Here is a 23929-nt window from a genome sequence, read left to right as displayed (position 1 = left end):
TTGCAAACGACACAATAACAAATTCTTAAACGCCAGTTATACAATATCTAAAACAAGTAATAATAAGAAGTAATTTTTGTCAAGTTTTTGTGAAAATTGAGCAATTCCTGGTTTAATTAGCATCAAATTCAGTCTTTCGTCAGGAGATGGACAGTAAAACCTACTTGCAATCAATTACGTGAAAATTTTAGTAGTCAACTGACTCTTCATTTTACCCTAGAATCGATTTCTTTATATATATATAAAAAAAAAAAAAAGATAGGCATAATTTGCATCCATAACCCATCTGCCTAATTGTAAACTTAAACAGTAAAACTTGACTATGGACTATAAGGTTACTTGTCTGGGGTTAGATAGCTAGAGTTTAGGATGCCGTTAATTAGCTTGATTTTTTAATCTAGAGTTTATAGGAAATGTACATACAGATATTCCGAACTAAGAAAAGACAGTTTACTCTCCTTATCACTCAATAAGCAATTTCAAAGGAAGCTCTAAACATCACAAAAAATAATTTTGGTGAGACAATGATAGGACAATGAGAAGTAACAGATCCAAATAGGAAAATAAAGCGTTCCAAGGCTTTGGCCAATGTTAAGCTTCTCATCTCTTTCTTCCTCCACGCTCTCTGAGAGAGAGTTGAAGTGTTTCTCCGGGTGCAACGTTATAATATGCGAGCGACAAATTGTCCTTGAGAAAACCAGGCCTTCCACTCAGTTTCTGTTTGTTAGCCGGAAGTTGAATCTCACCAGCTATTTTCTCTTTCAAGCTGCTGACAGTTTCAGACAGCGACTGCACAAGAATCTCCAGCACCTGCCCTTTCATATTGCCTTCATCATGATTGGGCACAGACACGTTGATACGAGCAGGTCCCTGCAGTGCACACAAATGCAAGCTTAATTACAACCAATGACGTAAAACCTTCTCTTTGTACAAAAGGAAAATTTTTTTTTTAAAAAAAAATCACAAATATAAATGAATGCAAAAGTGCATCATACCGAATGTTGAGCTAAAAATTGGTCCTCGGGAACAAGCAGAGCATCATCAAGTTTCTGTCTTTTTGGTTCTGGTTCTTCAGGAAGTGGTGGAGGAGCTTCCTCAGGTGGAGGTGGTGGCATTCCCTGAGGCATGGATGGCGGTGGGACCATAGGCATGCCAGGTTGTGACATGGAAAGGGGAACAAAAGGCCGCGGAGCAGACAAAGGTGTAAATTGAGATCCAGGTGGCGGTGGCACAGGCATGTTGGGGGAATTCATGGACATGGACGGATGCATTTGGGGTCGATTTACCATCAGAGGTTGCTGGCCCGGCATCATTGACATCGGATGAGGTGCAGGTCTAGGCAGAACACCGACGACTGGAGGCCTAGGTGGAGGTGGAGCCAAAACACCGGGACCAGTTGGGGTTGAATACTGAACAGTATTAGGAGGCCTAGGGATATTCAAGGCAAGTCCAGGAGGTGGAGGAAGAGGTCTAATTGATGGCATGCCAGGTCTGGGAGGAGGAGGAGCTGCAGGACCTGGAAGATTTCTCATGTCACTGTTGCCTGCTTCATTTAGATCTTCTCCACCAGCATTCTGAGACATGGCCTGACTTGCTGTACGACCAATACTTCCTGTATGCCCATCCCAAATGACTTGCTTTGGTTGATCATCTTTTTTCTTCTCGATCTCTGCCTTAACAGCATTAGAGACTTCCTCCTCAGTAGTACCAAAAATATCAGGACGGGTTCGAGCAAGTCCAACAATATTTTTTGTGATCTCATCATCAGGAGCAAGAGTTGTATCCCTAATTTTTGCAAACATCCTCTCCTTCTGCTCCTTGTACTTTGGATCAATTAAAGAGATCCTGATATGTTCAGACATCTCATTGTCAGGAATCAGCTCACAAGTTATTGGAGACACAACAAATTTAGTTGGATCTCTTTCAGCAGGTAGCCTCTCCTCGGGTCTCCTCCAATTCTTTACTATCCTCATAGGTGGTTCTGCTTCATCTATTGTAACCTTAGCTTCATTATTCTTCAGGTCCCCGTTCTCTTCAAGACTAGCTGCCCTCATGCCCTCCTCAACAAGCTGCACCTCCTCTTCATCCATTTCCATTTCTACTTCCTTCCCAGGCTCAATGATCTCCTCTTCTTCCATACCTGTCATCTTGCTTCTTCGTATAACCTCCTCCAGGGTCATAGGAGGGGGCAAATCTTCATCCTCATCATCTGCAAAGTCTATGGTCTCTACTACAACAAAGTCATGCCAATCAATCATGGCCATATGCAATCGCTCCTGTTCTATCTCATCTTCAGCTTTCTGCCTAGCCTGCTCCTGCGACCGTTCCCACTCCAAGCGAAGAAGGCATCTTTCAAGCACCGTAGTCATGTCAGTTACACTCTTTCTCAACTTATCTGTTAACGCTTTTGGAGGCATCAATACTTTCGAATAAGCATCCGCAAGAGATGTAAAAAACATAAACATGCTATGGGTTGGTTTTAGAAAAAGAAATTGAGGATTGTTAATCTCCCTACTGGTCAATCCAGTCAAAAATGATTTCCCATTCCTTGCGACAAACTGGGCAGTAAGCTTAATTATGTCCAACTCCTCCCCTGTAATCCCTTCAGGGAGGCGAACAGTGTACTGCTCTGCTTCAGGGGGTTCAAGAATTTTACGAACAGGCCTAAACTGCACTGATGGATCAGGCTTTGCAGTCGCATCCTTGCCATTAGCAGCCGGGGCAGCAGCAGCGGACTCAGGAGCAGCTGAATCTGCCAGTTGCAATGGCTGTAGAGCAGAAACCTGATTTTGTGCACGGGCTTCAGATAAACGATGCTGATAGTACGCATGGTATGGATCAGAGGCATTCAAAAAGTTAAATTTTGGATTCCCAGCATTGCTAGCAATAATCTGTAAACTAAGAAAAATGGAGAGAAAAAATACTTTTATTCTATTTCACTTTGGACTACACAATATACAAATATATATATACACAAGTGGATACTATAATCATATGATACTATAATCATACTATTACCTAATTAATATATGATACTATAATCATATGATACCTAATTAATATATGATACTATAATCAGATCTTTCCTAATATTTATATTATCAAATCTTTCCATAATATCAGATCACATATCTTCAACACTCCCCCTCAAGCTGGTGAATATAGATCTTCCATTCCCAGCTTGACAACACTTTCATGAAACATGTTGTTACACAGTCCCTTTGTCATCACAACTGCAAGTTGAAGTCCTGTCGGAACATATGGAGTACAAATCAGTCCACTTTCTAGCTTCTCTTTAATAAAGTGCCTGTCTATCTCTATGTGCTTCATCCGATCATGTTGCACTGGGTTGTGAGCTATACTTATAGCAGATTTGTTATCACAATATAGCTTCATCGGTTTGCTCCATTGAATCCTCAAGTCTTCTAGGATAATTTTAACCCACAATAATTCACATACCCCTGCTGCCATAGCCCTGAACTCTGCTTCAGCACTTGACCTTGCTACTACACTTTGTTTCTTGCTTCTCCAGGATATTAAGTTTCCTCCAAGAAATGTACAATATCCTGAAGTTGATCGCCTGTCAACTGGAGACCCTGCAAAGTCTGCATCTGTGTAAACTGCCAGATCAATTTCAGGACCCTTTTTGAATAAAATTCCCTTCCCTGGATGTGCCTTTAAGTAATGAAGCACTCGATAAACTGCTTGTAGATGAACTGCTCTAGGATCATGCATAAACTGACTAATAACACTGACTGAGTAAGCTATATCTGGCCTAGTATGTGCGAGATAAATGAGTTTCCCAACAAGTCTTTGGTACATCTCTCTGTCCACAGCTGTATCTCCATGAGCCTCACTTAATTTGTGATTCTGCTCAATGGGAGTTCCAACTGGTTTGCTTGCTGTCATGCCTGTTTCCTTGAGCAGGTCCATAACATACTTCTGTTGAGAAATAAAAATTCCCTGCCTTGATCGAGCCACTTCAATTCCCAGAAAATACTTCAATTTTCCTAAATCCTTTATTTCAAATTCCTTGGCTAGGCACCACTTCAAAGTTTTCTTCTCTACTTCATCGTTTCCTGTCACTATGATGTCATCTACGTATACAATCAAAACAGTAACTCCCCCCAAGGCTGAATGCTTGATGAACAGGGTATGATCTCCTTGATTTTGCTTGTAACCATTAGCTATCATTACCTTGGCAAATCGTCCAAACCAAGCACATGGGGATTGTTTCAGCCCATATAATGCCTTTTTTAACCGACAAACCTTGTTTTTGTCAACCCCACTGAATCTCGGTGGAATGCTCATATAAATCTCCTCTTCTAACTCTCCATGAAGAAAAGCATTCTTCACATCGTATTGCTGTAATTCCCAATCAAAATTAACAGCCAAGGATAGCAGAATTCTCACCGTATTCATCTTTGCTACTGGAGCAAATGTTTCCCGATAATCTACTCCATATGTCTGTGTGTATTCTTTCGCGACTAATCTTGCCTTGTAGCGTTCTAGGGACCCATCTGCTTTAAACTTTACTGCATACACCCATTTACAGCCCACTACTTTCTTGTTCTTTGGTAAATCAACTAATTCCCATGTCCCATTCTTCTCTAATGCATCCATTTCTACTTCCATAGCAAGTCTCCATTCTTTCTTTGATAATGCTTCAGACAATGAGCTAGGAATAGAGACTGTATTTAAGGTGGAAAGGAAGCTTTGATGGCTCGGGGAAAACTTCTCAAAAGACACAAAGTGAGACAATGGATATAGGGGTCTTTTGGTGCATTCTCGGGGTTTTTTCCTTACAGTAATAGGTAGATGTAGGTCCTGGTCAAGGCTAAGAGGCTCAGGACAAGGTGATTTAGAACTGGAAGAATGGTCGGTCGGTGGTGTAGAATTCAGATTTGATTCACTCATTGTTACCTCATTCCCGGAGCTTGATTTAGAGGATTGTTCTTGCCTTGTAACCACGATGGAATCTCCTTTCCTTGTATACACTTGGTCAAACCGGAACCAGTCATAGATTTTACGGTCTTCCTTTTTTTCTTCTACCACATCAGATTGAAGAATTGACTCTTGAAATTCAGATTTGGATGACTCAGATGTGGTCAACTCTAAGGAGGGAAATTTTAACTCCTTATCTTCAAGTGTATCTAACTCCCCCTGAAGATAAGGAGTGATGAAATAGGGCTTATTTTCAACAAATGTAACATCTGCCGAGGCATAGAGTTTTCTAGTAGGTGGATGATAACATTTGTAACCCTTTTGAGTAGATGAGTACCCCACGAAGACACACTTAAGAGCACGAGGATCTAACTTCCCACGGTTATGACTATGGACATGAACAAAGGAAGTACATCCAAAAACTCGAGGAGTGAAATTAAAGGAAGATCGAATATCGGGGTAAAATTTGGATAGGTTCTCTAGTGGACTTTGAAACCCCAAGACCTTGGAAGGAATTCTATTTATGACATAAGCTGATGTGAGTACAGCTTCTCCCCAATATGCTTTTGGCACACTTTGTTCAAACAGTAAGGCTCTAGTGCACTCAAGAAGATGTCGGTTTTTCCGTTCTGCCACTCCATTTTGTTGTGGAGTGGCAATACAGGATGATTCATGTATGATTCCTTCTTTTTGGAAAAACTGACTCAAAGTTTGATTGAAATAATCACGAGCATTATCTGAACGAAAGTGTTTTATCTTGGTGCCAAATTGATTTTGAATCATTGCATGAAAAACAGGGAAAATATAACTCAAATCAGACTTATTTTTGAGTAAATAGATCCAAGAGACTCTTGTGCAGTCATCGATAAATGTGACAAACCACTTAGACCTTGAGATGTTTGGAATAGTTGATGGCCCCCAAATATCACTATGGATTAAAAAGAAAAGAGAAGACGATCGTTTATTACTGATAGGAAATGGGACATGAGTGTGTTTAGCATACTCGCAAATATCACAATGAAAAGACTGAACATCAAATCCCTTGAACAAGGAAGGAAACATTATTTTTAATGCAGAAAAAGACACATGACCTAGACGTCTATGATGTAACCAGATGACATCTTTATTGGAGGGTGAAGACAATGTGGACAGGGCAGATTTACTAAATTCTGGTTGACTTGATGTATCCAAGTAATAGAGTCCATCATGCTCCTTAGCTAGTCCAATCCTCTTCCCCGAGCCCCGGTCCTGAAAGTCACAACAGGATTCATCAAATATAACAGAGCCAGCTAGATCCTTGGCAAGTTTTTTTACAGAAACCAAATTTGTAGATAATCGAGGAACATGAAGAACATTTTTAAGAATCAAATTTGGAGTAACTTGGACATCTCCAATACCTGCCACAGTGGTTGTAGTACCATCTGCAACAACAATCTTTCTATTGCTAGGACAGGGATTATAGGTTTTGAATTTATTTGAAATATGAGTCATATGATCCGTAGCACCAGAGTCAAGAATCCAGACATTCCTAAGCTCATTGCCTAAAACACTAAATGCAAAAGAGACTAGAGCCTTACCTGAAAGTGTCAATGAACACATACCCGGATTCCTTGATTGAGAATTGTTAGTTGCTGGTTTGTCAACTGTCTCTAACATACTTTTAAGCTTCTCAATTTCCTCCATACTAAACCCTCTAATCACTTGAGTTGGATCTTGAACTGACATATGAGCCTGCCTTTGCTGGCCACCTTTTTGTCCCCATTCACGAGTGGGTAGTTCCCATGTAGTTTCCAGCATTGATCTATGGTGTGTCGTGGTTTCTTGCAGTATGTGCACCACAACTCCTCGCGATTCTTTGGCCCACTTGTTTGATTGGTCTTGTCCGCAGCAACCTTGTTCAGTACCAACCGCTGAGATTTGGAACTTAAAAGGGCTGAATTTTCTATTGAAGGTAGCTCTAACATAATACCCCTGCGACTTTCTTCTCCACGTACTTGGGATATTGCTTCTATTAAAGAAGGAAACTCTGGCCTGCCCAGAATTTGAATTCGTACAAAATCGAATTTAGAATTTAGGCCAGCCAAAAAATCATAAACTCGATCCCTTTCTATGAACTTCTTGATAAACACTGCACATTTGCTACAGTTCAAATCAAGTGCCCTGTAATAATCCAGTTCCTGCCACTGGTTTTGCAGAAAATTGGCATACTCCGTCACTGTTTTTGTCCCTTGTTTTGCTCCAGTTGTCTTTGTCTTGATGTCATAGATAAGAGCTGCATCATTAACCTTGGAATATGTCTGATGAAGGGCATCCCAAATTGCCTTTGCTGTAGGAAGAAACATACATGTATCGCTGATTTCAGGAATCATGGAATTCCATAACCAAGACATGATCATTGAATCCTCTTGTTCCCATGCTTCAAACCCCGCCGTTTCACTATCCGGTGCTATTTCCAATAGATGACTCAACTTTCTTTTTCCTTTCAGGAATGTTCGAACCAATTGAGACCACTTCAAATAATTTTTTTCATTTAGTCTATATGCTGCCTGGATGTTTTGAAGCTCTGTTGTGTTCCGTATACTTTGTTCTTCTTCCATAGTTGAAGACAATTGCCGCGTTGAGGATGTAGCATCCGCCATGATTGAATAGAAGGGGGGAAAAATGTATAGTAACAGGAACAGCAATGAAGGCTGGAGAGAATAAGAAAGGAACCAGCAATTAAGGTTGGAATTGACAAGAAGCAAAGGTGGTATTTTTCCCAGAACCCTAGACGGGCTCTGATACCATGTAAACTAAGAAAAATGGAGAGAAAAAATACTTTTCTTCTATTTCACTTTGGACTACACAATATACAAATATATATATACACAAGTGGATACTATAATCATATGATACTATAATCATACTATTACCTAATTAATATATGATACTATAATCATATGATACCTAATTAATATATGATACTATAATCAGATCTTTCCTAATATTTATATTATCAAATCTTTCCATAATATCAGATCACATATCTTCAACATAATCCTCTTTTCAAACTCAGGACCATTCTTGGCCACAAACTGAGATGTCTTGTCAACAATGTTTCTGATATCTGGAGGAGGATAAATAATACCAATAGTTCTCGTATGAGTCGCAACCGAAATAGGAGCTGAGTTGGAGTTGTCAGCTTTGCTCAGATCCTCTTGACTTCCATTCTGTTTCTCGTCTTCTTCAGTTATCTGAGCTAGTGGTACAGGCCCAAGATTACCATCAGAAGGGGGTGCAGGTAAAGGCAATATCGGCAAATTGCCCAACATTTCCAGATGGTCTGCAAAAAGTTCACAAAAAAGTTAAAAACAAACCAACAAAAAACACATGCAGCACACTATTTTTACTTCCTAGCATATCATGCTCTGATAACTCATGACTTCATGAAGCTTTATCACGATGAAGACCTCAAAAATGAGCACAACTACAAGAGACGGGTATTACCCCCTTGAAGATCATAAACTAGGTATGAGTTCATGTCTACTTCAGACCATCCACAAACTTTTCAATTCACTCAAGACAAACATTCACAAACATATTTCATCACATATGTTCACATACATCAAGTGGAATCACTACATAATCCCAAGTACAAGCAAAATAAACTAACGAATCAAACATGTTAGAAAAGCACCTCTGCTTAAAATGAAAATAAATAAATTACAGTAACAGAACAACCAACTTCAGAATAAACTGATCACAATGAAATTCATTAGAGCATCAAGATTCAGATTTCAGCAAAAACATCACCAACTAAAATAAGCAAGGAGAACTCATCACTGACCTAACAGAAAATATCCCCCAACCACCAAGGAATAACAAGAAACTTTCTCAGCATAAAGAAAGAGTAAAGAGGTCACTACAAGCTGCAGATTCAAAATTGTCGATAGGGGAACTAGGGTTAGGGATTTGGAATTTCATTTTTTTTTAATTCTCGCTCTCTCAGACTTTCACTCTTGCTGACTCTACATGAATTGACATAAAAACTCAACAAAACCCGAAGGAAAAAGAAATGGGTGGGTTGGGGTACTCCAGGTTCTGTTACTACTTCCTATACTTCCTTTTCATGGTCCGCTACCCAGCCCTAAAACTTTTTCAGGATGCAATATCCTTCAAGCGGTGTTCTTTTAATAACTGTCCCAAAAAATTCTTACTACTTAATCAAGTTAGAGGAGGAGGTTCACAAGTTAAACCTTTTTTTAGTCATTTTTTAGCGTTACTTTTTCCTTCACTAGAAAAGTTAAACAGTAGCATTTGAAAATAAGAATTTGGGTTTGTTTGGATAGGAAGTTATTTGAAATATTTATTTGAAATAATTACTGTAACACTTTTTGTAATGTCATGTACATGAGATAAAAAAATGGTTAGAAATTGTGTGTATGATATAAGCAAAACAAAATTTGAAAATTTTATTTGAAAATCTTACAATCCAAACAAACCCTAGCCCCACTTCATATTGATTCATCAAAAGCTTCCCTCTTCAATTTATTTCTTATCTATATGTGCATACACAACAAACACCACTAATATACATCATAAACGGTATACAGAAATAACAATAAAAAGGGTAATTACAACATTCACTCCAAAACTATTATTAATTTGTACTTTCTCACTTATAATATCAATTTAGCACTTTACCACTAACAATTTGTGCATTAATGGCAAACAAGTGGGATGGCCAGGGTTTAAAGAATTCAAAGATACAGAACTAGACACAAGAAATCCAACGTTGGTCAAAGAACTAATGAGTAAGACAATACAAAGCCTATTTTAGTACCGCCTCTTATTTTACAAATTCTACCCATATTAATATGCACCTACTTACATTCTCTACCTCTCTTTCCTACCGTTCCAAACACCTTGAGGTACTTGAATTTACAAGTTTTTAAAATCATTGAAGGTACTTGAATGCATGTTTTTAAACTCAATTCTGATATTAAAACAAATTAGTTTGGTGTCTGGTTAACTCAAACAATCCAGTAGGTCTGGTTCAAAGACTAGGAAATAAGTACAAGCTTTTCCATCATTTGTTCCAACACGAGTTAAGATACAATTGCACTTGGGCTTTCTAACGGTGTTTTTTTATAATAAAATGAAGTAAATCCAAGATGGTTGTCTCTGAAGTCCTTTGTCCTATCCCAAATCCAAGTGGGTTGCCTCTCTACGAGATTTTCTTTAACTATTTTGTTTGCTGAAATTAAAAGGGGGGAGGGAATCCATTTAACAATGAAAAACTAGCGAGAAGGTGGAATCTTTTCGGAAATTGACATTTTTTCCCCAAAACATGAGCACGATTACAAGAGAAGGAGTATCACCCCCAATGAAGAACACAAACTAGAGTACACTTTCCAACCCATTTGAGACCATCCACAAACTTTTCAAGTCCCTCAAGACAAACATTCACACACATTTCCACCCCATATGTCTACATATCAACTCGTATCACTACAAAATCCTAATCAAAAGCAAAATGAATAAACGAAGTTTAACATGTTAGAAAGCTGGCTATGCTGAAAACGAGAACAAATATTATTGTAACAGAGCAACCAACTTCAGAAAAGAATAATCACGATGAAATTCACCTGTCCAGACAAAGAACAAAGCCCATTAAGATTCAGACTTCAGAGAACAAAAATCACCAAATCAGCAAGCAAGAATAACTTGTCGCTAACCAAACACAAAAAATCCCAAACCCCAAAGAGTAACCTAAAAAAGAAGATTTCAGCATAAAAATAGAGTAAAGAGGTAATTATAAAGTGAAAGCCTGCTACTTCTTAGTCAAATTCACCAACTTTACCTGAATTTTACAGAACCCCAACCAAAAGCGGAAACTTCTACATTTATAGGGTTTATTCATTACAGAACTTCAAAACGAAAAACAAAAATAAAAGGAAACAAATGGAAATGATTAAAGCGAAGAAGGACTGACCAGAGAGATTTGAGCTCGCCAAATGAAGACAGTATATTGAGAAATTAGGATTAGGGATTCGGAATTTCTTCTTTTTATTCTCCCGCTCTTCGACTCCCACTCTCGCCGACTCTACGGTTCGTTTTGAGATGGTAAAATCTAAACAAAACCCGAAGGGAAAATGGGTGGGGCGGGGTTTACCGTGTTCTGTAACTTCTGTCACTACTTCCTAATTGCTTTTCTCTTTTTTTTTTATTCTTTTTTTCTCTTTTTCATCTATTTTCTTTTTTATACTCGTTACCACACAACCTAAGGCCTGTTTGGAATCTTGATTTTTTACCAAATTTGTATAAAACTAGTTATTTAACAACTTTTGTTACAGGAATCCCAAAAAATTTATCAAAGTTTTTAACCTACACACCCATCTAATACACAAAAAATTTCCCTTCAATTTTTCTTCTTTTCCCTCCCTTACCCAACCCACCATGTCCTTTGGCACTAGCCACCACCTCTACTACCGCTCCCGGTGCCGGTCAACAATTTCGGCACTGCCTTCCTCTTTTTTTTTCTCTCTCTCTCTCCCTCACCCCCCTCTTTCTCTCGACCTCCCCTTCCCTCTTCCCCTCTCTCTCCCCCGCCACCCTTCCCCTCTCGCGACCAGATCACAAAAGTGGAGGGGGAGGGGGGCTGCAATCTGGTTGCGCGACCAGATCGCAGCGAAGAGAAAGGGAGAGGTGGTGGGGGAGAGGGGAGAAGAAGGGGTGACGGGCAAAAGCTAAAAAAAAAATTTATGGCTTCCATTACTCTGGCGTGTGACTGCTGAGAGCGACAGGGATGGGGGAGGGGGGAGAAAAAAGGGTGGCGGGCAGAGGGGGTGGGGCAGAGAGAGAAGAGGGGCGTCAAGGGAGAGGGGAGGAGAAGGGGTGACGGGAGAGGGAGAGGGAGGGATGGCGGGCAGAAGGGGGTGGCGGGGCAGGGAGAAGAGGAGTGGCGGGGGAAGGAAGGGGAATGGGCAGAGGGGCGGCGGGAGAGGGAGGGGAGTGGCGGGGGAAAGGGGAGGAAAAGGGGTGGGGGTAGAGGGGGTTGGCGGGAGAGGGAGAAGAGGAGTCGCAGGGGAAGGAAGGGGAAGGGGAAGGAAGGAAAAGAAAAAAGAAAGAAAGAAAGAAAAAAAGAAAAAGAAAAGGAAAGAAAGAAAAGAAAAAGGAAAAAAAGTTTTTCATCTCACACATGTTTTTCTACAAAAGTTTTTCTACAATTTCTACAGTGATTTTCAGTAAAGTTTTATATAAATACTAAAAAACCTCACCTTCCAAACAGGCCCAAGTTTTGGATCTGAGACTTCCTATTTGTAATTTTAAAAAAAAGAATTGAGGAATGATGTTTAATGTTACATTTTTCTCTATTTTTTGTCATGTTTTTAATGTTAATTTTTATCATCGAAACCACAGCAAAGAAAGGAAAAATGATAGCATTTGAAAGGTAACAATTTTGTTTAGATAGAAGATTATTTGTAAAATTTATCAATTGGACTAGATGTGAATAAAAAGCAAAATATTTGGGATTATATTTGTTTTTGTTTGAACTGGACTAAAATTGCTTGTGTTCCAAACATTGCGAATCAAAATTTTAATTCTCTCATTTTCTCTTATGAGTAAATTATCTCGGTCGCCGCCAAACTTTTGGAATCGTTGAATTTTGACTATTGAATTATTAAAAGTTTGGTTTTGACCATTAAACTATTCAAAGTTTAGATTTTGAACCATTCCGTTAGGTTTAATCATTAAACATGACAGATCTGAGTGTTCGCATAATTTACAAGATAAAAGAAAAGGACATAGTTAACGATTAAATCTGATAGAATAACCCAGAATCTAAATTTTAGATAATTCAGTGGCCAAAACTCAATGATTCCAAAAGTTCATTAACCATTCAAATAATTTGCTCTTTTGCAATTATTAGCCCCTCTTTATATTGATTGATCAATAGCTTCCTTCTTTCTTTCATTTTATTTCTTTTCCAAATTTGCAGACACATCATCGAATATTTCTAATATACAGCATACATGGTATTAAAAAATAACAAGAAAAAAGGTTAATTACCACATTCACTCCAAACCTATCATTAATTTGTGCTCTGCCACTTAAGTTATGTATTTCAACACTTAATAACTGATAATTTGTGTACTTAAAGGTAAACAAGCAGAATGGACGGGATACAAAAGAATCGAGAATAATGATCTATACCCAAGAAATTCGATGTTGCTGTAAGAACTGAATAAATTGTCAGTACTAAATTTAATACATTTGAATGTATATTACATTAAGTGATAAATGAATAACTTATGATTTATTTTTTTTGAACAAATTTTGTCTAGAAAATTCAGTACCACTTAATGAATTCAGATGTTCTAATTTTGGTTATCAAATGCATCTGAATATATTAAGATCTCATTAAATTTAAGTGTTAAATTGAATTATCAAATCTACAATATTGGCAGTAATCAGTCTAGGCTCCAAGAGTTTCACAAAGTTGTACAGTTTTAAATCCGAGGGAAACAAGCATGGGAAAAGACATCACATCTGTTGAACGATGCGTGTTTGTTGACCAATGCGTTTTTTGCTTTATCCCACATCGACAGAAGCCAAAGGAATTCTTCCTTTGGTTTCCTATAAATAAGGGAACCTTATGAAGGTTTTAAATCACACCACTCAAGAGAGCATTATATGAGTTATTAGTTTTTTGGATCATCTAACCCATTTATAGTCAAATATTTTAGACTCTCTTGTTTTGAGTTTAGAAATATTTTCTAAACCTTTTGTAAGTGTCATTGTGGTCTAAGAACCACTTTCCTACGGCTTTTATATTTTTTTCTTCATAGTAGAAATATTGCTCCTCCCTCGTCTGTGCACATAGGTCAATTTGACCGAATCACGTAAATTTTGGTGTCTTTTATTTTGCTTTGTTATTTATTTTTATTGGATTGCCACAACCCTTTTATATGATTGATTTTACCGCCTAATCATTATATGGTCGGTTATACCGCCTAAGTATTATATGATCGGTTATGTCACTTATTTTGTTCTAATTTTAGTTTGTTTATTCCTGGGTCAGTCCTAACAAATTGGTATTAGAGATGGTTAATATATTTTGGAAGATAGGTTCATCTTGTGGGGCTCGTTCAACTTGTGGGGTCTGTTCATCTCGTGGGGCTCGTTCACTCGTGAGAATCATTTATCTGTGGGTCCCGCTCATCTCATAGGGCCCATTCATCCCTGTGGGTCCGCTCACCCTGTGGGGCTCATGAGACTTGTATATTTGTTTGACTAGTTTATTGAGATAAACTTCAAGTTACAGATTTTGTGACAACAATAACGATATCAAGGATGGTTGTCTAGAAATTCGACAGGAATGTCAATTTCGGAATGTGGCAACTCAAGATGGAGGTCATTCTTGTTCAAGACGGAGTTGATTTGGCAATTCAGAGAAATGAAAAAAAGCCAGAAGATGTAAATGATGCGGATTTCGTCGATATGGATAAGAAGGCCAAATCCAGCATAATCTTAAATCTCTCCGATGAGATATTGCTTGAGGTAACAATGGAGACTTCGGCCAAGGTTATGTGGGACAAATTAAAAGCATTGTATATGAAGAAAATAATTGAGAATCGGTTATATCTGAAACAGAGTTTGTATATGCTTCGAATGTTTGAAGGTACATCTATAGTCTCACATCTTGATAAATTTGATTCCATTATTATGGATTTGGAAAATATAGATTCAAAAATTGATGATGAAGATCAAGCCCTATTACTTTTGTGTTTCCTTCCTCAATCTTTTAAACATTTCCGTGATATTATGATTTATGAAAAGGAAACAATTTTGTATTGAAAAATTAAATCTGCATTAAAATCTAAGAGCAGATAGATAGAGATATTATTGGGAAAATTAGTAGGAATCAAACCGATGGCATGTTTATTCGGGGTAGATATGAAAAGAGAAACACAGAAATAGAAGTAGATCAAAATCCAGACATAAAAATATGGTATGCAACTATTGTAAAAAGAAGGGTCATGTTATCTCTGATTGTTTTAAATTGAAAAATAAAGAAAAGCAAAAGGAGAAAAGGAGTGAAAGTACCGAGGGTAGTATTGCCGTTGATGAGAATGATGGAATCATTTTCTGTGTAACAGAAAATAATTTTAGGTCTAACAGTGAGTGGATTTTAGATTCGGGTTGTTCATATCATATGTGTCCTAATAGGGACTGATTTTCAATATATGGATCAACTGAAGGTGGAGTTGTCTTAATAGGTAACAACGCCGTTTGTAAAGTTGTTGGCAAAGGTACAATTCGGATTAAAATGTATGATGGTATTGTGAGGACGCTCACAAATGTTAGACATGTTCCAGATTTGAAGAAAAATCTCATCTTTTTGAGCACTTTTAAGTCTATTGGGTGCAGGTATTCAGGTGGAGATAGAGTTCTCAAAATCACTCGAGGTGCTCTTGTTGTTATAAAAGCACACAGATCTGATACTTTATATATTTTTCAGGGATCTACTGTTACAGGTGCTGCTACTATTTCAACATCATCTTTGTCAGATACCGACATCATCAAATTATGGTATATGCGTTTGGGGCACATGAATAAAAAGGATTGGACATACTAAGCAAAAGAAAGCTTCTTTGTGGACAAAGTACCAGACCATTGGAATTCTGTGAACATTGTATTTTTTGGAAGCAGAAAAGAGTCAGCTTCAATTCACCAGCAATTCACAAGACAAAAGGTACTTTTGATTACATTCATTCAGATCTATGGGGCCCTTCTCGTGCTCTTTCCAAAGGAGGTGCCAGGTACATGTTGACTTTCATTGGTGATTATTCAAGAAAAGTTTGTATATATTTTCTTAAGCATAAAAATGATATTTTCCTAACTTTCAAGCAATGGAAAGTTTTGATTGAGAAACAAACAGGAAAACATATAAAGCGGTTGAGAACAGATAATGGTATGGAATTTTGTGAAGGCGAATTTAATGAATTTTGTAGGAATGAAGGAATTATTCGGTATCACACTATCAGAATGAAGTCTCAACAAAATGGTATGGCCGAACGTATGAACAGAATATTTTTGGAGAGAGCGAGATATCCGATCTCCAATGCAAAGTTGACAAACGACTTTTGGGTAGAGGCAATCAATATGGCCTGTTATATTGTCAGCCGTTCTCCTTCTGCATTTCTAAATTTCAAAACTCCTGAGAAAGTTCGATCAGATACTCCTGCTGATTATTTCAATTTAAAAGTTTTTGGGTGTCTAGCATACATGCACGTGAATGATGAAAAATTGGAGTTTAGGATTAAAAAGTGCAATTTTCTTGGGTATGCTTCTGGGGTGAAAGGATACAGATCATGGTTTCCTGATCCCAAATCTCCAAAATTTGTAATCAGTAGAGATGTTACTTTTGATGAATTGTCTATGTTATCTTCCAAGAAGGAGTCTTCTAGTCCTTGTATTACTGAAAGTACACAGAAGCAGGTGGAGCTTGATATTGGCAGTTCTGATTCTTCTCAAACCAAATCTTCTATTCAGCAAGTGCCAGTAGATGCACCTGAATCTACTGTTGAAGATAGTTTAGAAGAAAAAGAGTATTTCATAGCCAGAGATAGACCAAGGAGAGACATTCGACCACCACAAAGATATACAAATTTAGCTACATATGCTTTGTCTGCTACAGAAGAAACTGATGCAGTTAGTGAACCTTCCATATATTCAGAAGCAGTTTCTTGTGATGATTCTGCAAAGTGGTTGATTGCGATGAATGAAAAAATTGAATCTCTTCATCAGAATGAAACTTGGGTTCTTGTAAAACCGCCGTCAAATAAGAAAATAGGTAGTTGCAAATGGATCTTCAAGAAAAAAGAAGGTATTTCAGGGGTTGAAGATGCAAGATATAAAGCACGATTGATTGCAAAGGGCTATAACCAGGTATAAGGTATTGATTTTAATGATGTGTTTTCACCTGTTGTTAAACATAGCTCTATTCGTGTTTTGCTTGCTTTAGTTGTCATGTATACTTTGGAGTTAGAACAGCTCGACGTTAAGAAAGCTTTCTTAGATGACGAATTTGAAGAACAAATTTATATGAGACAACCCCAAGATTTTGAAATTGAAGGTAAGGAAGACCATATTTGCTTGTTAAAGAAATCCTTATATGGATTGAAACAGTCTCCAAGACAATGGTATAAAAGGTTTGATTCTTTTATGTTGGGTCATAGTTATTTGAGGAGCATGTATAATAGTTGTATTTACTTCCGAAAGTTAAATGATGGTTCTTTCATTTATTTGCTGCTTTATGTTGATGATATGCTCATTGCTGCCAAGAATGTGTCAGAAATTCACACTTTGAAATTACAGTTAAGTAGTAAATTTGAAAAAAAATATGTAGGAGCAGCTAAGAAAATTCTTGGCATGGATATTAAGCGAGATCGAGAAGCAGAGAAGTTGTTTTTGACTCAAGAAAATTACCTAAAGAAAGTCTTAGAGCGCTTTGGCATGAAAAATGCAAAACTTGTAAGTACTCTTCTTGCTAGCCATTTTCGGCTATCTGCTGCTCAATCACCACAGTCAGATAAAGAGAAAAATTATATGACACGGGTTCCTTATTCCAGTACAGTCGGCAGTATTATGTATGCAATGGTTTGTAGTCATCCAGATATTTCACAAGCAGTCAATGTTGTTAGTAGATATATGTCTTGTCCAAGTAAAGAATATTGGCAGGCTGTGAAGTAAATTTTCAGATACATGCAAGGGATTTCAAACATTTGTTTGGAGTTTGGAAGAAATAAAATCACGCTGGTTGATTTTGTAGATTCAGATTACGTCGGGGATCTTGACAGAAGAAGATCACTTTCAAGCTATGTATTCTGCATTAGGGATTGTGCAGTCAGTTGGAAAGCTACTTTACAACCCGTTGTGACTCTATTTACTACGGAGGCAGAATACATGGCAGTGACCAAGGCAATCAAAGAAGCCTTGTGATTGAAGGGCTTATTTGGCGAGTTTAATCTACATCAAGGTGTTACAGTTATTCACTGTGATAGTCAAAGTACTATACACTTGACTAAAGAGTAGATGTATCATGAGAGAACAAAACACATTGATATAAAATATCATTATATATCCAGAATATCATTGTTGAAGGGAAAATCCTTGTCCGAAAGATCAATACCAAGGAGAATCCTGCTGACATGTTTACAAAGTTTCTTCCAGTTTACAAGTTCAAGCAGTGCTTGGACTTGGTTGGTGTTCATTGTTCATGATTTAGGTCCATTGGGATTTATATGGAGAAGGTGGAGCAATTTTGCTATTGTCAATATTGGGGACTCATCAAGGTGAAAATTTGTTGAACGACGCGTTTGTTGACCAACGCGTTTTTTGCTTCGTTCCACATCGATAGAAGCCAAAGGAATTCTTCCTTTGGTTTCCTATAAATAAAGGAGCCTTATGAAGGTTTTAAATCGCGTCGCTCAAGAGAGCATTATATGAGCTATTAGTTTCTTGGGTCATCTAACCCATTTATAGTCAAATATTTTAGATTCTCTTGTTTTGAGTTTATGAATATTTCCTAAACATTTTGTAAGTACCATTGTGGCCTAGGAACCACTTTCCTACTGCTTTTGTATTTCTTGTTGATAGTAGAAATATTGCTCCTCCCTCGTCTATGGACGTAGGTCAATTTGACCGAACAACGCAAATTTTGATGTCTTTTATTTTGCTTTGTTATTTGTTTTTATTAGGTTGCCACAACCCTTTTATATGGTCGATTTTACCGCTTAATCATTATATAGTCGATTATATCGCTTAAATATTATATGGTCGGTTATACCACCTATTTTGTTCCAACTTTAGTTTATTTATTCCTAAGCCAGTCCTAACAACATCTTTACGTTGCAGGCATGGGAAGGATGAAAGCACCATACATTCAAGCTCTTCTTGTTTGATGACATGTGGTAAATGAACAATATAATGGTTTTGAAGTAGGAAGTTCAAAAAATCCAGATTCTTAATGCTATCATCAAGGAAGAAAAGTTCGAAGTTCTTGAAAACGCGAAAGGCAGAATGGAAAAAGAGCAAGAAATTGGAATTTGGCCATCCAATTTTGAGTCAAATTTCAAAACTTGAAACAGCTTTCCAACAAAATCAAGTTGCAGAATATGGACTTTGAATGATAATTTAGCACCTTAACGAATTAATAATAATATTTTGCAGAGAAACTAGTACGCTTTTCCTTCATAAAATGGTAATATGTTATTGTACCAGCATGTTTACCTAAATGCCGAATCGAGTCATAAACAAACATTGAAGACTGAATTTTATTTTCCCCTACAAAATTTCCAGTTATGAAATGGCAAGGTGAATTTGTTTGGAAACAATTATCATATAGTACTGTTGAGTAAACATCTATTTCCTAACAATCACTTTTATAGCTTATGCTCAACCTGTCAAGGACGAAAGGCAGACAAGTCTTATACCTTACCCTGATAAGCCTGTATAGTTTCTGTTGTACAATGTAATGATGGAAAAGGATTCGAGACTCTACCAAAATTTGTCAATTCGCAGAGCTTAAAGAGATCAAATTGATGATGAGGATTCAACAAACGAGTATTGCCCAGTTTACATTGGACCTCGAGGGGTTGAAGGAGGCCAACAAAATCATGGCATTGCCAGGGCAACCAAAACGAGTGAATTTTGATCTGTATTCTGGGTACGTCACTGTTGATCCTAAGGTTGGTCGAGCTCTCTTTTACTATTTTGTCGAATCTGAAAACACTTCTAGCAAACCTCTTTTGCTGGCCATCACGTACCTCAACTTGTCCTCCATAACAACAAAATAACTAACCAAGCAGTGATCAACTTGAAAGGAATTGCAGTCAGTTTTAATCTCTTCTTTTTCCTTTATTGGTTCCATGAACGTTTGTTGTTTGAACATCTACAATCTATATGTTCTGCATCTAATGGTGATATTTCTTGTTATTTTCAGATTGGAAATGCAATTCTGGATACAGAAACGGAATGGAAGGGGCAACATGATTTTTTGTGGTCACACAGCCTAATACCTGATGAAATGTATTAAGGTTTAGTTACAAATTGCGTTGCTACAGATGGTTCCGTATCAGATGCTTGTGTAAACTACCTAGAACAAGAGGGAAAGGCACTTGGCAATATCAATTATTATGACATATATTCTCCCTTGTGATCTTCTGCTTCAAATACTCCTTCGGTAGAATGTGATTCTTCATTTATGACATTATCACCTCTCTATTCTCATCTGAATGAAATATCAAATCACCTTTGTTCCATGATTGAAATAGATATCTGGAGCAGATCCATGGGCGGATGATTATGCATTATCCTACCTAAACAATCCTGACGTGCAAAAATCACTTCATGCGACTACAACAGGAACATCTGGACCTTCGAGTTTGTGCAGGTACGTATGGAATCATACCATTACATTATTTAAAATCATTATTCCAATATATGTGCGTTTCTGTACACTTTACTCTGAATTACCAACATAGTTCTGTTACTTGGATTTTCATTTATAGCAACTCCATTAATTGGACAGATAGTCCAGACCATGGTTCAAAGGCGTGGTTGCGGTCAAGGTCATGACACAGACCGTTCCATATTGGTTTCAACGTATTGGTGACGGTCTCGACCAGATGCAAATTTTTGATAATAAAAAAATAGCAAAAATAATAAAAATTCGAGTTAATTCAAGGCAATTCGGCCACTTTTATCTTTCTCGGAGACGTCTTGGCCGAGTTCTCGGCGATCCATTATCTCGGAGTAATCTCGTCTCGGTATTGAAATGGAAAGCCCTGTTCTGGTGACAACTCGGTCGAATCGTCTCGGTCTCGGCCGAGTCTTTGAACCGGACACAGTTTTACCTACAATCAAGGAGCTAATGGCAAGTGGCATCAACTTGTGGATTTATAGGTAACTAAGTGATGACCTTGTGGTTGTGTAAAAGCTAGCATTAACGAGATTCTACCTTTCCATTTCATGTGTAAACTAAGAAAATGGAACAATTTTGAATTGAAGTGGAGATACAAATGACTTTAATACCTGTGACTGACGGCAACTAGGTATGCGATAAACAAGTTAGAGGTATCTGTGAAAAGGAAAACCACTTTTCATCCTTGGCACACCCAAGGCGAGGTAACAAAAGGCTGAATCTCAGATGTATTATACCTTTTTCAAGTCATTTTTATTTCTGTCCAACACTTAGTGTTGAATAAACGTGATCTAAATCAGGATTGATCAGGTTGGAGGATATGTGGTGGAATATCAGAATTAACATTTGTGACCGTACGAGGAGCTGGACTTTTGGTTCCTCGCTATCAGCCCGCTCGCGCACTTGCTGTATTCTCATCCTTCATGGAAGGACAGCTTCCATCATCAAGCTAGAACAAGATGAAATGGTGAAAGAGAAAAGGATTTTGATTAGTGTGATCGTTGTTTCCAGTATAGTTGAACCAAAACAGGTTTCTGTACTTTGCTTCAATTCTATAATATTATGGGGTCTTGGTATGTACCCCAGCTTTGTGGCTTGGTCACCATACAGCTAACCTTTAATCCGAGATTAGTCTAGTTTATACTTGTTCAATCATCTAATTTGACCACGTTTGGAGACATACTAATTACTACATTTTAGCACATCCGCCCTCAAGAAAATATTGAATTTACATTCCTAGATGAAAGTTACAAAGATGGCATTTCCTTGGCTTCAAATCCTCGGTCGCATTTCTTGAGGCACTATTGACTGATAACCTTTCGAGTCACAGATGCCTTGAACAAACCCTTTGAGAATTGAATGGTGCCGCTAATTCAGCTTCCACTACTGACACTGCTATATCCAAATTGCTTGACCAATCCTCTGCTTTCCATTAACCTCCGTACTCTCACAGCATCATCTGGTCTTCCAGCTTTAGCATATAGATTTGACAATGTCACGTAGTGTCCAGCATTTTCTGGCTCCAGATTGACCAGATGCTCTGAAGCCAGGACTCCAATTCTTATGCTTTGCTGTTCTAGAGAGGCAGCAAGTATAGAACCCCAGATATGTTTATCAGGCCCATGAGGCATTTTTCTGATGAAGTCAACAGCATCATCCAGCTGACCAGCACGTGCTAGTAAATCAACAAGACATGTAAAGTGTCCTGTCTGAGGTTTGAAGCCAAAATCAGTGCTCATCCTGTCGAAAATCTTGAGACCCTCGTTTACAAGACCAGAATGACTGCAAGCTGACAGCACAGAAGCGAATGTCAAAGAGCTGGGGCTAACACCAGAACTACACATCTCTTCAAGGAGTTTAACAGCTGCTTGGCCGCAGCCATTCATTCCAAAGGCTCGAATCATTGTATTCCATGATACCAAATCCCGCGATTCCATTTGAGAAAATACCGAATAGGCAATATCAACATCTCCACATTTGGCATACATGTGAATGAGTGCGTTACAAACCGGACTTGCTAGAGTAAAATTGCCTTTTATAATGTAGGCATGGATTTGTTTCCCGAGTTTCAGGTCACATACTGGCAAAAGAGTGGAAACTGTTGTGTGATCATTCTTAATTCCCATGCTTTGCATGTCTGTGAAGCACTTCACAGCCGAATCCACCCTTCCTAATTCGGCAAAGCCAAGAATCATGGCGTTCCAAGTTACAACATCAGACGTATCCATCAAGCCAAATACATGCTCTACGTCTTGAGCTCTCCCACACTTGGCGTATAGGGCAGCCAAGGCAGGCCCAGCTGACTTGTAAAATGCATTCCCTAGTTGAACTTTAATCCCAGAAGCATGAATCTCTTGTCCAAATCTCAACACCCCAGAATGTTGACAGGCAGCAAGGACACTGGAAAGGCAGTCTACATCCGGACAAACTTTTCCTCGGCGAACCATAGTCCTAAAAAGATCCAGAGCTTCTACATGTTTTCCTATTCTAGAATAACCAGATATCAAAATTGTCCATGATATTACAGTAGGTTCCTCAATCTGCCTAAATATTTTCAATGCGTCGTCACATTGCCCCATTCGACAATAAGCATCCATTACAGAATTCCAAGCTACAATATCAGGCTCCATCCCATCCAATCTCATAGACCCCAGCATTCCCACAGCCAGCTCAGCAAATTCATTATATACGTACCCTGAAATCATTGCATTCCATGACAACAAATCTCTCCCCACCATAAGATCAAAAACCAACCTTCCAGAACCAAGCTCCCCACATTTTGAATACATATCAATCAAAGCATTGCAAACCCGGACATTAATTTCCACTCCACACACAATTACATCTTTATGAAGCTGAATGCCAACTTCTAAATGCAAACTCACAGCGCACGCTTTCAAAGCCTTCGGAAACACGTAATTATCAGGCAACACACCCTTGAGTTTCATTTCTTTGTAAGTGAATATGCACTCGTTAAAAATCCCATTTCGCGAGTAGAACGCAATGATAGCAGTCCAAGCGAACACGTTTGGTTCAGACAATTTGTCAAACAACCGGCGGGCGATCTCTATCTTGTTGCAGTCTGCATACATTTGAACCAATTTGGTAGACATGAAATAATTCTGTTGAAGCCCATTAATGATGATTTGCTGATGGGCCTGTTTTCCTTGGTTTAGCGCTTTAGAATTGCTGCAGAGTTGAAGCAAATGGTTGAGTTGAACTGGGGTAGGTAATTTGAAATTGGTAGTGTTAACAGAAGAAATTTGTCTACGAACAGTCCAAAATAGTCTCATCCAAATGGCAGTAGAGTCGCATCTGGGTAGCTAAATAGAAGTTGGTGTACAAATATACGGATATGTCAAATATTTCTTCGTGTCAAATTATTCTGAGGAGGGGACAAAAAAGGGTGTAACTCATGGGACAATGAACACACATTTACTCAATTTTCAATGTCGAGATTTTGCTAGTACTTAAGCGTGGACAATCACATATCATAAAGACATAACCCAAAGTCTG

The 23929-nt window shown here is 38.1% G+C and overlaps 3 protein-coding genes across 4 annotated transcripts; all 3 read right to left on the bottom strand.

The window, feature by feature from the left end:
- Positions 1-580: 580 nt before the first annotated feature.
- Positions 581-11057, bottom strand: LOC113708635 (probable splicing factor 3A subunit 1). Its single transcript, XM_072064729.1, has 4 exons — positions 10919-11057; positions 7978-8266; positions 996-2898; positions 581-870 (listed from the first exon to the last, which is right to left on the bottom strand). The coding sequence occupies exons 2-4, from the start codon at positions 8253-8255 to the stop codon at positions 601-603; spliced, it is 2451 nt and encodes an 816-aa protein (XP_071920830.1). The 5' UTR covers positions 8256-8266; positions 10919-11057; the 3' UTR covers positions 581-600.
- LOC140014271 (uncharacterized) lies at positions 5963-7641 on the bottom strand. 2 transcript variants are annotated; one of them, XM_072064727.1, is made up of 2 exons: positions 6522-7641; positions 5963-6192 (listed from the first exon to the last, which is right to left on the bottom strand). In XM_072064727.1, exon 1 carries the CDS (start codon positions 7581-7583, stop codon positions 6642-6644), a length of 942 nt encoding a protein of 313 aa, XP_071920828.1. In that variant the 5' UTR covers positions 7584-7641; the 3' UTR covers positions 5963-6192; positions 6522-6641. The 2 variants fall into 2 exon arrangements, with proteins under 2 accessions (XP_071920828.1, XP_071920829.1); XM_072064728.1 differs by having other exon boundaries at positions 6546-7641.
- Positions 11058-21381: 10324 nt separating the features above from the next.
- On the bottom strand, positions 21382-23909 carry LOC113708069 (pentatricopeptide repeat-containing protein At2g03380, mitochondrial-like). Its single transcript, XM_027230524.2, has one exon. It carries the CDS (start codon positions 23704-23706, stop codon positions 21787-21789), a length of 1920 nt encoding a protein of 639 aa, XP_027086325.1. The 5' UTR covers positions 23707-23909; the 3' UTR covers positions 21382-21786.
- Between the last annotated feature and the right edge of the window lie 20 nt (positions 23910-23929).

Source organism: Coffea arabica, chromosome 9c (assembly GCF_036785885.1).
Source record: "Coffea arabica cultivar ET-39 chromosome 9c, Coffea Arabica ET-39 HiFi, whole genome shotgun sequence".
In the NCBI taxonomy this organism is placed as follows: domain Eukaryota; kingdom Viridiplantae; phylum Streptophyta; class Magnoliopsida; order Gentianales; family Rubiaceae; genus Coffea; species Coffea arabica.
This window is presented reverse-complemented; position numbering and strand designations above follow the sequence as displayed.